The sequence below is a fragment of the Penicillium canariense genome, assembly GCF_028826845.1.
Source record: "Penicillium canariense strain IBT 26290 chromosome Unknown utg000001l_segment0_segment0, whole genome shotgun sequence".
In the NCBI taxonomy this organism is placed as follows: Eukaryota; Fungi; Ascomycota; class Eurotiomycetes; order Eurotiales; family Aspergillaceae; genus Penicillium; species Penicillium canariense.
Genome location: NW_026622728.1, coordinates 3284158 through 3299893, shown reverse-complemented (window position 1 = coordinate 3299893; position 15736 = coordinate 3284158). Strand labels below are relative to the sequence as shown.

The window sequence follows — 15736 nt, the reverse complement described above, 5'->3', positions numbered from 1 at the left end:
AATATGTGCAAAAAGGAACCGCGTGGGGTATAACTCGTAAACTAGCCCGAGTCTGAAGCATTCAGCAATACGAAGACGGCCTGTGCTTGTGGGGTGTTGCACCGAACCCCTCCCACGCCTCACCCCATCGTCGTCTCCCACCCCTTCTCAATCATCACATCTACCCAATACGCCTCCGTCTGCCCCGCATCCATCCGTCTCCAAACTTCCGTCACAAGCCGCAGACACACATTGATCGGTTTCGGCGGCAGCACATGCAAGAAAGACGTCAGACGACCGAGGATGAACCGCCGCGTGCGCGAGACTTCGATGGCTTCCACTGAGATGCTGGGTGTCTCGGTGCCGGGCTCGGCTAGGCTGTCACCCTCGCTTCGCGGATGGGATGCATCGAAGGTGTCCTGCGGGTGGGTGCGGGGGTCGGGGGAGGATTTCGGGAGACGGAGCTCGCTGCATGATGCGACGAGGAGGAAGGGTTGGAGACAGCGGGTACGGGATTCGATGGGGATAGTCTTGAGGCGGGAGAGGGTTGTGAGGGCGAATTCAGTGAGCCAGGTGTCATATAAGGTTGGATTGGGGTCTTGTGTGGAAGTGGAGTGTAGATGGGATGACGTGAAGGAAGGTGTGTGATGAGCGTTTGAGCTATGGTTCTGGTTCTGGTTATGGTTGTTATTTGTTGGAGGATTCGCATGTTTGTCGCTAAATGCGGTCGACATGTTCATACTGTCGAGGTCGATGGGGAAGAATGGATCGCGGGCCATTGAGGGTCCGGCGCCAGGGCATTGAGCTGTATCTGCTGGGTCTGAGAGGCGGTTTAGCAGGAGATCTGGGAACACGCGGTATAGCTGCATCAGCCCTGTGCAACGGTAGACCTCGGCCATGGTGAGGAGGTGCCACACTGGAGTTTCGTCGTCGCCGGGGCTGACGATCTCGGCTTCTGACGGGTGGGCAAGGGCCAGGAGGCGCTCTTCCAGCTCACGGGCCTTCTCAATGGCCATATGCGCACGTAGAATATCGTCTTGCGAGGTAAACTGCCGTGTACGAATGCGTTTGCGCTCGCGGCGGACTAGTCGGCCAACTTCGTGGACAGTGAACTGAGTGTCTCGCGCGATACCCGTCCAGGGATGGGGGACTCGTTGAAGAACGAGTGATTCGCCCATAGATGAGGCGCGCGGATTAGAGTTATCTGAGAAGACCATGGACTCGTTGTCCGTGACGAATGAGAGCAGCATCTCCCAGTAGATAAGCGCCTCCTCGAAAAAGCGGTAATTGTTACTGATGCTCTTGGCGTAGCCGAAGTGCGGACTGTTTGACGAAGAGGCGATGAGATTGATCTGCTTGCGTAGCAAATTGAAAAATGAGATACCCAGGTCTTTCGGGTCATGCCAGCTAGCGGTCTGGCCCAACATGAGCAACGCCAAAAGGGCCTTGTCATCCATGACTGCCTCCCGGGTGATGATGTCGACAGCTTCATCGCGCATTTTGCGGCCCATTGGGCCAAAATGCGGGAAATCATTGACTAGCGTTGCTGCGGCCATGCTTTGCATCGTGCGGCACATGGCCAGTGATGAGCCCCATAGGCGGGATACGGTGGTGCGGAAGGGATTCATCTGACTGTCATAGCTGGAAAACAGAGCCGCGACCTCCTTGAAATAGTACTCAATAAGCGTCCATGACGGGTTGTTCAGAGATCGAGACATAGACATAAAATCACGCGGAGCGGATCGTTGTGCCGGCGACGACGCGGGGTAGCTGCGAACGATCGTGGAGGGCGAAAAGCCTCGATATATGCTACTGCCCTCACCTTCGCCTTGTGATTGTCCGATTAGAGTTAGCAAATGAGATATACCCGCTGCCGTATCTCCCGATGCTTCAAAATCATATACAGAGTCGCGATGCTGCGAGAAGGCCGATACTGACGCCGTCATCGGCGAAGGCGGGCATAGATCAGTCAACTCCGGCAGCGATCCATTGCCCGGAAGATCCCAGAGCGTGTCGAGTCCATTTGACGCATCTAGTCCGAGCCCTGACCGATCCAGATCATGCGATTGGCCAGCATTGCCATCGTCCAAAGGCGGCAGCGTATCCTCCATCCGCTGCGATGGCTGCTTGGGCGGCTTTGGCGACGTCTCGGGGCTCGCGACCTTGCCGTCGGACGATGCGCCCGGGCTCATTTGCTCATGTTTGGTGATCCAGCGCAGGGACTGGACATACCCCGGGCAGTGGACCCCTAGGCGGGTGCAGCGGCTACAGTGAGGCTTCTCCTCTCCGCATTTGACCTGTTTGCCCCGGCAGTTAGATACAGATGGGGAAATGGGGTCGGACAGATCCACAGACGGCACTGACCCGTTTACTCTTACATCGGGCACAGCCGTTGCGGGACTTTTTGACTCGTCGCATCACGGGTGGCTCGATAGGGAATCGTGAAGAGCAGGATCCGACATGGCGTGGAACGGACAACAGGAGGACAAAGTTGATCTCAGTCGGGGTTGGCATGCGGGGAGCATCGCAAATGACGCCGCTTATCTCTTGGCCCGGGGCCGCGATAACAGGATGTTTTTACCTCTTTGGGCGGGCTGCCCAATCAGCGTCGAGGATGTGTTGCCGGGGCATTTGCAAGTAGCATCTCTTTTACACAGACAGGATGAACGAGATTAAGCCGAACAGTTTTGTTCTAGGAAGCGGTCTTGTGGTGATGCTTGTCTATATGGAGATAGTTAGTTTCTATGCAATATAACTCTATAGGATTGAATTCGAAATGGAAGACGTGAAAAACACAAGACTATGAAAAACGCAGATAGAGACCAGGGTCATCCCGTTGAGCCGCCGATAACCACAAAACAAAAAGAAAAAGGCAGAGCACATGTCACAGTACATAGAGCTTATGACTTGTGGGGCTAATCATGTTCATGCCAACAGCACCAGCACCGCACTTCCGGCAGTTGCGAGCTTTCCCACCATCCATTTCATGGGCAGCAAATCCACCAGCGGCACTACCGATAGGTGTCAATTAGAGACCCTTCTGGCCATCGTGGCCTGCAGGATGGTTGGAGAGTGGGATGCCATTATAGTGGAAGAGGCTCTCGCCGTGATCAGACGAGTGGCTGGAAGCGTGGGACGCCTATGGAGGCTACCCATAGTAATGTGCCTGCTACTTGATGTAGGAAGAGGGAGCTCCCTGGATGCTAGACCAAATTTTGACTGGCCAGAAGAGTCCGCTGCTACAAATGTTAGAGCGAGGGTATTTGTCTTGACTGGGTTCTAGTGGAGAACTCCACTTACTTCGGGTGGAGGCACCCAGGGGCTGAACCAGGTACATGAGGTGGAAACCCCGGGCATGCCGGGCAGAGTAGTCACAGCCATATTGGGTAATGATCAAACTGATGGTGGTAGGTGGTCAAAATAAGAGAGGGGAATTAATTTAGTTTGCTGTTTGGAATCGAGAATTGCAATCTACGCAAGAAAATATCACGAAAAGGAAATCCAAGACAATCTTTCCTATTGCCTTCAGAATCTTAATCTCAGGCTCAAGATGACGGAGCAAGGGCAAGTAGGGGAGGCTCTCTGAACTACTATTCACCACCGGTCTATTTTGAGCTTTTCATAGTTCAATGGAGCTTTTGTGCCTACGAGCCGAGCAAAGCTTTTCCCATCATAATCACAAGCTTATTTGCTATCTCAGCGGTGGGTCACTTCTGGCAGTGTTGGTGATAGATGGAAATTTTTAGCGAAACTTGATTTTCTCACAATATTGATAGTCTCTGCAAATAGTGGAAGTTGATTGGACTTCATCCTCTCGCAGTCATGCTTATTGCCGGCTATGCCTTCCAAGAAGCTGGCGCCTAAGACTGCAAGTATGATATAAATAAAAATCCGAGCTTGATGCTCTAGGCCATGAATCAAGTATTTGTCTCTATTGGGCGTTGAGTGATATCCAGGAAATGAAAAGACAAGAAGAAGACAGGCCGCGCGTACGTGCTACTAAACTATAAAGAATAGAGGAAAATATTAGATATAGAAAATTTACGATAGGCTAGTGACTAGTTAGAAATCCTAGCTTAGTAATTTTTTGCTACTCCTAAATCTATCCACGTGGGTTTATTGTTGGTTGGCAGCCATCGTCTCCTCAGACAATTGGCGTGGAAGGTGAGGCCAACCCCAAGCTTCTATAGTCAAACCTCAAAACTTAGAGTCCAACTCCTGGACCGGGAACATTCTAGATGCATTTTATGCCATCGATCACGTTGTGATATGACTGGGTCTGAGTGAAGCCGGGACGCGGGCCAGTGGGGCTTCCAGGGTCCGTGGCCCCATATGCTCTTCGGCCGAGCTAATCCCTGACTTCTTGACATGTCATCAGACAGTGGCCATTGGAGAGAGCTTTACGGTAGAGTCTGTGCGGTAATTAAAGCTTGTTAATCAAGTATAGCCTTCCAAACACAGACAAGCGTGAAAGGGGTGCATGCGAGTCGAAAGCTTGGTCGATATTAGGCAGACTTCAGGTGAGTACCAGTTACCAGGCACCCATTATATATACTGCGCTAGGAAGATATCATTCATTTGGTTGTCATTATTTTTTCCTACCAAACCTTCAAAATGGTCCGCGACTGGACTAAGTCAATGCTGGTGGCCACCGCTGCGTGCGCCGTGACCGCAGTTGCTTCCCCCACCGAGTTCAGATGTACAGAGGATACGGCCCCGATGCAGGCCCGTTTGGCCTACTCTGGAGACAATGGCATGACCGTTAGCTGGAATACCTACTCGAAGCTCCAACAGCCACATGTTCGCTACGGTCGCAATCCCCATGCCCTTTCGCACTTGGCCGACTCGGACGTTTCGGTCACCTATCCCACTTCGACCACCTACAACAACCATGTGAAGATCACTGGTCTGGAGCCCAACACTATGTACTATTATCAGCCGCAGTGTGGAAACTCCACTCAGATCTACACCATGAAGACTGCTCGTGTTCCTGGTGATAAGACCCCCTTCACCATCGCAGTTGGCGGTGACTTGGGCTTGATGGGTCCCGAGGGACTTACTACCACGACTGGTCCCAACGGAGGTACCGCCCCCTTGGGCCCTAACGACAGCACCACACTTCAGTCGTTGCAGTCCATGGAGTCGGAGTGGGAATTCTACTGGCATCGTAAGTCTTTCCTATGAGCTGTCTTGATTTCCCGCTTATCAAACTAACCGAGTCATCCGATAGCCGGTGACATTGCTTACGCCGACTACTGGTTGAAAGAAGAGGCCCAAGGCTTCCTTCCCAACTTTACAGTCAGCGATGGCCCCGCTCTGTATGAGTCCCTCTTGAACCAGTTCTACGACGAAATGACTCCCTTGACTGCCAACCGGCCCTACATGGTTGGACCGGGTAACCACGACTCGAACTGTAAGCGCCTATACCTCTATTGAACCCCTTCAGTTTATGTTCGTCAATCCTTAACATATATCCAGGTGACAATGGCGGTACCTCCGTCAACGGTGTTGCTTACAACGTCAGCATTTGCCCTATGGGCCAGACCAACTTCACTGGCTTCCGCAACCATTATCGCATGCCTAGCGATGTGTCTGGCGGTGTTGGAAACTTCTGGTATTCCTTCGACCACGGCATGACTCACTTCATCCAGTTGAACACCGAGACTGATATTGGCGATGGATTCCTTGCCCCTGACGCGCCTGGATCCTCGGAAGGCATGAACTCTGGGCCATTCGGATCTTACCCTAACGAGCAGATCGATTGGCTCAAGAAGGACCTGGAGAGCGTGGACCGTAAAAAGACACCTTGGGTCATTGCTGGTAAGAGATCAACCTCCCGTTCGAGAAACAGGAAAAACTGACCGATTTTCCAGCTGTGCATCGCCCTTGGTATGTGAGTGCCAACAACATCAGCTCTACCATCTGTACCATATGCAAGGATGTCTTCGAGCCTCTCCTCGTTGAGCACAACGTCGATCTCGTGATCCAAGCCCACAACCACTTCTACGAGCGCAACCAGCCCTTGAACGACTATGTCATTGACCCTGCCGGTCTCAACAACCCCACATCCCCGTGGTACATTACCACCGCCGCCCCTGGCCACTACTCTGGATTGGACAAATATCTTTCTCCTCTCAAGCCTTACGTTGTTTACGCGGAGGATACCGCCTATGGATGGAGCAAGATCACCTTCCACAACTGCACTCACATGACTCATGATTTCGTGTCTAGCAGCAACAACACCATTCTTGACACCGCCACTTTGTACAAGGACCGCAAGTGCAACTCTGAGAATGCGCAGCACCACGGCTGGTTCTGAGCGGCTGGATGTTGATTTATATCTGACATAATGGTTCGATCACCCTGATTTCCTTGTCCATTGGCTTGGATAATCTAGAATCTTCGGCTTGCTTCTCTATTTCATCAAGACCATTTTTAGAACAATTCAAAATATTATACTATTCGTTCGGAACCATAATGATTTTGAAGATAAGCAGGGGAAACGTAACGTTTACTCCTAATTTTAGCCAACCTGACATTTATTATACTGCGAAAATTCACACCCCGAAAATGTTCCCACTTTTGAAATATTCCCCCGGTCTAATTTTTCCTATTTCTGGTTTTCCTCCCGTTCCGTGGCTACATAGCCCGCTAGTCTATTTTGTCATGCCTACATACCCCATCGGTCACCCACAACCAACTAACCTCCGACTGGCTAGCCACACTTGGTCCTACAGGAAACAGTCACGTTGATACAAGATTAGGGTCAGCCCTTCAATACCAATCACAAGGATTTTATTCTTGGTCTTTTTACCTGTGGCTAGTAATGTCACGCGGCAGAGTCGCTAGATAGACACGGGGCGCCCACGGTATCTGACTAGCTACTATATGCGTACTTTGCACACGACGGAGATCATGCGGGAAGAGTAGGGGCCTGTGGTGAAAGGTAGCCTAGTACCTGTCGGGTAATATTTCCGCACTAGAATAGCACGACCGTCTGTATATTTTTGCCGAACTCAGATAGTGCGGCTTTACTCCTACCCCCATTATTTATAAGGCCACGTGCGGTTGGTGAGGGATGTCCTTTATGGATACTTATAGATACTGATTAATAGGATTACTATGTTGGTTGATCGAATTAAACCCACTTGTCCCTTTTAGTCTTAGTTAAAACGAAGGATGAAAAAAGTGAAACTATTAGTAGTTTAGATAACATCCGCGAACAGAGAAGTTAGGTAGCTATTAAATAGGATTAGCTAAACAATACCTTCTCTACTTAGTATATAAGTCGCGTTTTTCCTATTATTCTTGTATCTCCCAGTTCTATAGTAAGAATAATTTAACCTACTAATTGATAGCCGGCAAGCCGAGATTGATGATTTGGCTTGAAGAGAAAGCCAGAGGAATATCTCAATTATGAGCTTCAATCACAAACTAATGTAGCTGGTTGTGCATATAAAATTACTCAGGCGTACAGTCTTGAAATTTAGGGGAGTGAGAGTGAGAACAACTACTATGCATCGATATTTTATGTCTACAGCCGGCTCATCCTGTCTCGTTGATTCAATCGGCATAATGCCGAGGATGCCGATGCTTACTCAGCATTTCGGCCCCCGAGCGAGTGGTGAATCCGGGGAGAGCTCGCCGCGCAAAAAGAAACCATAGCTCTCATGTTGCGCTTGCGCACGGTAAGCATAGGACGGCGCTAAGTCACATGTGCAAAGCTTAATACTTGAGAGTACTCTGTTCCGACATCTGCCGACCTGGAGGCCCGCCATACTCTCACGAAACTTCCGCCGTCGCCCCGAGCTGCGCCCTGGCGCCAGTGACGTACCGAGCGAAGCCAGAAATTGGCTATCCTAGTCGAGCCATTCGCGGTTTCCACTCGACGCCGGCCGCCATGATTAGTGACCCTTCTGAGTTGAACGAGACGTTGACCGCGGATCTCCTCGACGAGGTCCGCGAATTCTGGTTTGAATACTTCGAGGATGAGGATGCGTTAATCCTCCCTGGCCAACGTGAATTGGATCGCTGGTTCATCCGCGATGACGATTTTGACAAGATCTGTGTGTGGGTATGCCCTTCATCTTATGATTCGCCATCGATGCCGTGTCGCGACACTGACCTTGTCGATCAGTGCGCAATTCCAGCATGCCCTAGAGACTATCATCGAGTCCGGCGCATCTGCAGCAGATATTCTTAATGCAATCGACACATCCTCACCCTTGGAGTGGATTAGCATTATCATCCTGCTAGACCAGGTTCCTCGAAACTGCTATCGTGGAGACGAATCGAAGGTGGTGTTTGAGCAATTTGACCCACTCGCGGAAGAGATTACTTTGCGTGCGATTGATGCCGGTATACCGACTCGATCGTCGGAGGTACGATACCGCCTATCGTATCGACTCTGGTTCCATTTGCCACTGATGAATTCGGAGAAAATTGCCGCACATGAGAAAGCTGTTACGCTGCATGAGGAGACTGCGAAAGATATGGGGCAATTTCTTCTCAAGAATGTCTCCACTCTAACTGAAGACGAGAAGAAGTGCTACGCCAGTCTCTCACTAAAGTACGATGCACTCAGTGCATTTCTGACCACCACATTCGATTTTGAGAAGAGATACAGGGTGATTCTTGACCGGTTTGGGCGGTATCCAAACCGTAACAAGGCCCTAGGTAGGGTGTCGACTGCAGAGGAGGCTGCGTATCTGGACAATGGTGGGGATGCCTTTGATTGACGCGAATTGCAAAGCCTATGTAAATACTATGCACCATCCATCAGCTACACATTAATAAATAATCAGGATTCTTCTATTGCTACCGTGATCCGAAATCTACAAGGCGCGCTACCCGGAGCACGAGGCATACTCGTTCATGGGGGATGCGATTGATGATGGCATTCGGAACAACGAAAGACTTTTTCTATCGCACTTCACCAGCACAACACATCACCCGTGGGGCCTGCTCAGGGGGTTCCACAGCGAACAATATTTCTCCGATAAGAGTCTGATCGGAAAAGCAAGAAGACATGAATAGCTATTTGAAGTCCGTTCGTTTCGTGGGATACCTGGCTGGAGGATATCCTCATATTGTTGGATCGCAAGGGCATCGCCAATAAGACTCTGGTTGCTTTTGTCGGACACCAGTAAGTAGCGCCGTCGCTATAGGTCATTTCTAGACTTATTGGTGCAGACGAAAGCACTGGATGAGAAGGACTCGACAGTTGCATTGGATTTAATGAATGAACATGAAGGACAGTCACTTATGCGTCCTTACAAGGCAACCAACATTTCCGTTCATCTCGGCTGGTGGCGAGTTCTTCAGCGTTGGATCAGCCGCTGTCCCGTACCGACTAATCTTGCCGCTGACACAGGATTTTGAACATGTTTTCTCCAAATCAGGAACCGGTCTGAATGAGGTAAATCTATTACGTGGATGGACGGTCGAAGACTTGGTGTGCGTGTACGACGTCAGCATGGGGACAATGCCGAGCAGTGGGTGGCCGGAGCGAAGGTGGGCTAGTGGTGGGTGAGGGCGAGCAAGAGGCTGTATAATCATGCCGAGTGAATGTATCGGCTCAATAGCTGGTCCATTTCATCGAATCTAGCCAAGAGGGCCCCACTGACAACGGAAGAGAGAAGAGAATAGAGAAGAGAAAACAATCGACCGAAGTGATTGTTCCGCATTTCTTTGTTTCCGCCTCAGGCCACAACTCGCCCCACCTTCACCTCGCGTTCAACTCGACGCACTGGACAAACATCTCAGCAGAACAGGCAATTCCTCTTCTATCATCAATCGAGGAGGCACATAGACAGGACCATCTTGAGGGCAGTTTATCGATCTCGATTGCAGTACTCAAGCTGTGGAGCTCCAACCCGAGACTCCCATATCGAGCTCCGGACACACCCCGCAGATTTGATATCGCGGGCAATCTTTCGAAATGGCCGAGGGCTATGCCAATGACACCGAGTGGGCTAACGTCACTCCTATCGAGCTTGACGATGGCTCCGAGTCCGGCGCTATGCCGCTGGCCACCATCGCCTATCCGCCCGAGTACCTTGAGGCAACGTCGTACCTGCGGGCCGTGATGGCCGCGAATGAAATGTCCGAACGGGCACTGAAGCTGACCAAAGACGTGATTTCTATGAACCCAGCACATTACACTGTATGGTGAGTAGAATGGCTTCTGGACTGGAGAGTTTGAGTCCTAACATGGGAAAACAAAATATACTTACATCGTGATAGGATTTACCGGGCAAGGATCCTTTTCGCCCTGGACAAGGACCTCGTCGAAGAACTCAACTGGTTAAACGGAGTCTCTTTAAAATACCTCAAAAACTACCAGATCTGGTAAGATCCAGTCCCACGAACAGTCATTTGACCTAGCAAAAGAGCGTCCCCCAAACTAAAGTCTTGTGTCAGGCACCACCGTCAAGTCTTAGTCTCCTCACGGACACACTTCCCGACAATGCCCACCAAAGAACCAGACTTCCTAATGGAAATGTTCGCTCAAGACTCCAAAAACTATCATGTCTGGACATACCGTCACTGGCTAGTTCGCCACTTCAAGCTCTGGGACTCACCCCGGGAAATCGAAGATGTTGAGACGCTCATCAAAGCTGACGTGCGCAACAACTCCGCCTGGAACCACCGGTATATGCTGCGATTTGGCCCGCGTGACGACGAGCCGGACGCGGGAATGGTCAACGCGGGTAAATCTCAGAGCAAGCCGGAGGAGAAGGGCCGGTTGCCTGTTGTGGACGAGGACCTTGTTGATGAGGATCTGAAGTATGCGCAGAAGCAGATCCTACGGGCACCTGAAAATCGGAGTCCGTGGTGGTATGCGCGTGGTGCGTTGCATGCGGCTGGCAGGAGCTTGGGAGAGTGGGAGGAGTTCGTGGCGAAGTTTGTGGAAGGGGATGAGGTGAAGAGCAGCCATGCGGTAGAGTGGCTGGCTGATGTTTACGCGGAGGCGGAGAAGACAAAGGCGGTTGAAATGCTGACTATGTTGAAGGATAAGTATGATCCTATTCGAAAGAATTATTGGGATTATCGGATTCGGATGTTGGGACAGGTTGCGTGATTTGGTTGGGATAAGGTTTATTTAGTGCAAAGTGCTCAAAGTGAGCATGCAAGCATGCGTGTGTTGTAAAACCGATTGAGATTAACACTCTTTTTCTCTATAAAAGGACAAGCTGGCCTGTATGCAAACGACAGATAAGAAAGACATGCAAGGTTCGTAACAAGATCTATAGACATGAAGAATCAAAGGAGACAACCATGAGTGAGAAGCCAAGAGCTATAAGAGGTATGCAAAAGAAAAAGGCAAGAGACATGGCAACCCAGAAAGATAAATGGTTATTGATAAGATGAGCTTCAAACCCAGCCCTCAGACAATAACCGTCTATATTCGCTGGCCATGTCGATAGTCACATTACTTCCCCCGCAAACAACGATAACAACTCTACTCTGCTCGTTCAGGTCCGGGATCAACTGCTTGAGCTTAGAGTTGAGCACAGGAGAGGCAGACTTGGTTTGGTCGCCGACCTGCGGCTCGTTCTCATGGTCCGTCTCGTTATCTGCCGAGGACGATCGGTCATCCCCGTAGCCTTCATCTCGGGTAAGGTCAGAGTCATTCAACTCCCCCCGTTTCTTGGGGCTTTGGCCCCCAGGTACGGCATGCGCCGATGCGGAGGTTTCGGCGGCGGCGGTGGCGGTATCGCCAATAGCCGCCTCGATGCAGACACCGCAGGCCAGCTCGACGAGGAGTCGCTCGTCGTCTGCGAGACGGAGCACGCCTCGGGCGGCTTCGGCATCTGTAAGCACGGCACTGTGCACTTTGATGCCGGGGGGAGGAGCCACGGCGTACTGGAAGGTGGTTTCAGATACGCGGATGGCGCCAAGCGAGGTAGCTTGGGATGTGATCTTGGGAAGGGAGACGAGAGCATTATGAGCGATAGAAGTGGCTAATGAATCGGTGCCATCGGTTTCAATGGCGAGCAGGTGAATAAGGCTAGGCTGACCATCCACAGTGCGAGAGGAGGGTGTTTCGGAGGGACAGATGTCCATGTATGCGTGACCAGTGGCTGACGAACCAGAGAAGCCGTTCTGCTTCTGAGACCGCCGCTTCTCGAGGCCCATAATTAGGCCGTTGAGAAGACCGCCACCACCGACGCTGCAGAGGACTGCATCGAGAGGGAGCGCCCGCCCGCGGTAAACTTGCTCCTCCTCGGAGTTCGCAGCAGCAGGGAGTTGCTTCTCTAGCTCATCGATAATAGTGCTGTTTCCTTCCCAGATGGGCTGGTTATCGAAGGGGTGAAGGGCAATTTTCGCCACATCGTTGTCGTCACCGGAACTGGTCTGCATAATAACGTCTTTCATATATGAGCCGGCCTCAAAGAACGTCTCGCCGTGGCGGATGACGTCCGCAGCGCCCGCTGCTTTGAGCTTCTCTATCATCAAGGGCTTGGTAGATAGAGGCACGACAACGGTGCAAGGGTATCCCAGACTGCGAGCCGCACACACAGCTGCCAGTCCGGCATTTCCTCCGGAAGAGGCGTAGAAGTGGACTCGGCGGTTGGCATATTCGGGTTTGCGGAGATGGGAAAGGATCTGGTTGCCCATAGCACGGGACTTGAAGGAGCCACTGGGCTGGACGTTCTCCAGCTTCAGGAAAATTCGGCATCCAGCGGCACGAGAGAGGGCGGCCGATTCGACCAGTGGAGTCTCAATCCATGGCGTCTTGAAGGTCGGCGTGTAGTCTTCAGCGGAAGGGGCAATGCTCCCCATGGCTGTGATATTGATAGTGAGAAGTAAGGGATGAATTATTTGGTCGAAATCGCTCCGTGGGAAGTAGAAAGGGCCGCCTAATATCAAGTGCCGAATCAATTGATCCCAAAAAAGGAAATGTTTTGGTGAATAGAGGTGTCACAGCTGTCGATGGAGTAATATCACAAAATAGAGAAGATGACCCGAAATCCGCACGATAGAAATAGTACCAGAAATCAGAAAGAATAATAATCCTGCAGCGTTCGAGAAGAACCAGTAGTATACAGACAAAGTGGCATCTTTTGATATACAAACGGACGGCGAGCCATTTGAGTTTCCCGACGGGAAACGGGCGCGACTTTCCCGCCCCGATCACCTCATCACCTGGAGATAGGATTCGCATCCGCAGCTCTGGCCCATTCTTTCCCGATAAACTTACGGGTAGCGCCAATCACCGTCCAGTCAGCCATTGGGGAGGTCACACTAGAAACGGAGCAACTCAGAATCCGTTGTGTGGGGGGGACCCAGAATTCTTCTCAAGGTCTGTATCTATTGAGTCTGGGCGGTGATGATTGTAAATCTTTATTTCGATGGGTCTTGCCGTCCGCCATGATTGGCCTGTGGTGCATCTTCTTATCATATCGAAGGCCCGGAAGCCCACGGCCATTACTCATCAGTGAGTAAAGGGGGGAACAGGATGGCATTCCCGATGTCCTCGCCGTAATCCGGATCTGAGGTGTAGACCGTGGCCGAAAATGCCCGCTTGGCAGGGTTGGAGGTATCTACGCGAAGCAGCTCAAGGAGCTCTCGTGACTTTCCGGGCATGAACGGCTGGAGCAAAATGGCAGAGATTCGTAGCGATTCAGCCACATTGTAAAGAACCCGTTGGGGGTTGGGGCTTTTCCACGGCTCCGCCGCATGGAAGTATTTGTTAGTCTGAGGGGAGGCAAAACAATCGAGTTAGCCATTGGTCCGACAGTCGTGCGGGCAGGGTCCATGATCTTCGTTCATACCTTCTCGATTATGCTCATAATTTCCTGCAGCGCGGCACGCGGATTGAGCCCGGTCATATGCTCGGCCACCTTCAGCGGTGTACTGACCAGCATGGCCTCGTGCTCCGCATCTGCGGTGGTCACAACGGGGAGCTTATCAGACATGGCGTCCTGGATATACGAGCGCAGCTTCCCCTTCGCACACCCAATTGTGCGGTGTGCGAGATTGCCAATGCCTCCCTGAAGCCATTTCTTATAATCGCGAATGATAAAAGAATTGTCATAGTCCGCGTCGTCTGGAAGGCCTCCCTGATAGGAGAGGAAGAATCGCATCCCATCCACGCCGAACCGGTCGATGGCGAAAAACGGGTTGACAACATTGCCGGTAGACTTGGACATCTTCTCGCGATTCATTGTCCAATGTCCGTGCACGAGGACATTCCGAGGGAGAGGGAGGTCCAGAGCCATGAGGAAGGCGGGCCAATAGACACAATGGAAACTGGTGGATGATCAGCTGCCATTCGGGTCTGGAAGGTAGGTCATAGCGGGGCGCTTACCGAACAATGTCCTTCCCGACAACGTGAACATTGGCAGGCCAGATGGACAATTTTTCCTGCCCAGGAGGGAACGGGTATCCTGCCTGGGTCAGATAATTGACGAGTGCATCCAACCAAACATAGATGGTCTGTGTCTCGTCGCCGGGGACCGGAATACCCCAGGTCAGTCTTTCAGCTGGTCGGGAAATTGATAGGTCTTGCAACCCGGAAGAAACCGACTGAATCACGGCGGTCGCATATTTCGATGGCGTGATGAATGAATTCGGTCGGTTGTATAGCTCCAGCAGGCGGTCTTGGAAAGCAGAAAGGCGAAAGTGATAATTGATTTCTGAGGACCATTCCACCTCTTTGCCTGTTTCTACCGAAACCTGTCGACTTGTGAGCTATTGTTCATTAACGAACAGGGTGACGACCTACCATGCGCTTCCTGCCTGTCGTCGGATCCAAGGAGTTTTGTACTTGTGTTTGCGGATAAAATGTTTCATCGCTAACCGAGTACCATCCCTCATGTTTTGACGTATAGATGTGACCCCGATGATTCAACATTTCCTAGGATTCTGTCAGTCCTGTGTGCAGTGGTCATCGGTCGGATCTGCCTACCCAGAAGTACTGGACAGCATCATGGTGCGCGGGATCGGTGGTACGGATAAAATGGTCATTGCTGATGTTTGCAGCCTTGGCTAGAGACTATATGATGCAGGGGTCAATGAACGCTCCAAGGGGATGTGAGAAGGCAGACAAACCTCGAAGGTCCGGCAGTTCATGTCGCAGAATGCTTGTGTGTCCATCCCGGCTGCGAGGGCTGCTTGCTGGATCTGAGAGTGACTGTCAGCAGACAACCTTGTGTATTGCACTTCTTCACTGCACCTTCATCCCGTGTTCGTCAGTTCCGGTTAGTAATTGAGCATCAGTGTTGCCGAGTAGAATCTGCCATCGTTTGACGATGTCGGCGATGACCATGGTGTACAAATGACCGACATGAGGGGCTAGAATATGAAAGCAGATTATTAGCTGAAGCTCACTCGAATACCATTCTGAGGAACTCACCAGCATTGACGTAGAAAATCGGGGTCGTCACGTAGTAGGGCTTCCTGAGATTCTCCGTAGTGGAGGCAACTCCGCTTTGGAAACGCCCTGGGGCTCCAGTTCTGCACGCTGTGCATGTCCACGGTCGCCTCGCATTGATAAGCCAAGCAGCCCTTGAAAGAGTGCGAAAGGGAGGTCTTGGGGAAGCCATTGCGACGTTGCGGAGGAAAGAAGAGAACCCCGGCGGTCGTATGTTATGCCGCATCGCCCATCGCCAATCGGAGGTGGCCCAAGCTCCGCCCGGCGCAACCATTTTTCTTTCTTTGCGTGCTCCGCTTTCGCGCGCCTCATACATCCATCTTTTTTTCATATTGTTACCTGTTACCTTTACATACTTGCAAGTTGTCGCTTCAG

The 15736-nt window shown here is 51.4% G+C and overlaps 6 protein-coding genes across 6 annotated transcripts; 3 read left to right on the top strand and 3 right to left on the bottom strand.

Moving 5' to 3' along the window:
• Positions 1-119: 119 nt before the first annotated feature.
• Positions 120-2171, bottom strand: N7482_001168 (Aflatoxin biosynthesis regulatory protein; the record flags this gene model as incomplete). The annotated part of the gene is made up of 1 exon (XM_056683293.1): positions 120-2171. One exon carries the CDS (start codon positions 2169-2171, stop codon positions 120-122), a length of 2052 nt encoding a protein of 683 aa, XP_056546899.1.
• Positions 2172-4593: 2422 nt separating this feature from the next.
• N7482_001167 (purple acid phosphatase family protein) lies at positions 4594-6298 on the top strand (the record flags this gene model as incomplete). Its single annotated transcript, XM_056683292.1, has 4 exons — positions 4594-5146; positions 5210-5392; positions 5458-5799; positions 5853-6298. The coding sequence occupies 4 exons, from the start codon at positions 4594-4596 to the stop codon at positions 6296-6298; spliced, it is 1524 nt and encodes a 507-aa protein (XP_056546898.1).
• Positions 6299-7879: 1581 nt separating this feature from the next.
• Positions 7880-8717, top strand: N7482_001166 (DUF924 family protein; the record flags this gene model as incomplete). Its single annotated transcript, XM_056683291.1, has 2 exons — positions 7880-8049; positions 8117-8717. The coding sequence occupies 2 exons, from the start codon at positions 7880-7882 to the stop codon at positions 8715-8717; spliced, it is 771 nt and encodes a 256-aa protein (XP_056546897.1).
• Positions 8718-9919: 1202 nt separating this feature from the next.
• Positions 9920-11062, top strand: ramB (bifunctional protein farnesyltransferase/protein geranylgeranyltransferase; the record flags this gene model as incomplete). Its single annotated transcript, XM_056683290.1, has 3 exons — positions 9920-10149; positions 10225-10329; positions 10402-11062. The coding sequence occupies 3 exons, from the start codon at positions 9920-9922 to the stop codon at positions 11060-11062; spliced, it is 996 nt and encodes a 331-aa protein (XP_056546896.1).
• A 293-nt stretch (positions 11063-11355) lies between these two features.
• On the bottom strand, positions 11356-12768 carry N7482_001164 (putative L-serine dehydratase; the record flags this gene model as incomplete). The annotated part of the gene is made up of 1 exon (XM_056683289.1): positions 11356-12768. One exon carries the CDS (start codon positions 12766-12768, stop codon positions 11356-11358), a length of 1413 nt encoding a protein of 470 aa, XP_056546895.1.
• Positions 12769-13413: 645 nt separating this feature from the next.
• On the bottom strand, positions 13414-15533 carry N7482_001163 (methionine--tRNA ligase MSM1; the record flags this gene model as incomplete). The annotated part of the gene is made up of 8 exons (XM_056683288.1): positions 13414-13683; positions 13761-14238; positions 14297-14664; positions 14714-14845; positions 14897-14983; positions 15040-15111; positions 15164-15282; positions 15344-15533. 8 exons carry the CDS (start codon positions 15531-15533, stop codon positions 13414-13416), a joined length of 1716 nt encoding a protein of 571 aa, XP_056546894.1.
• Positions 15534-15736: the final 203 nt, after the last annotated feature.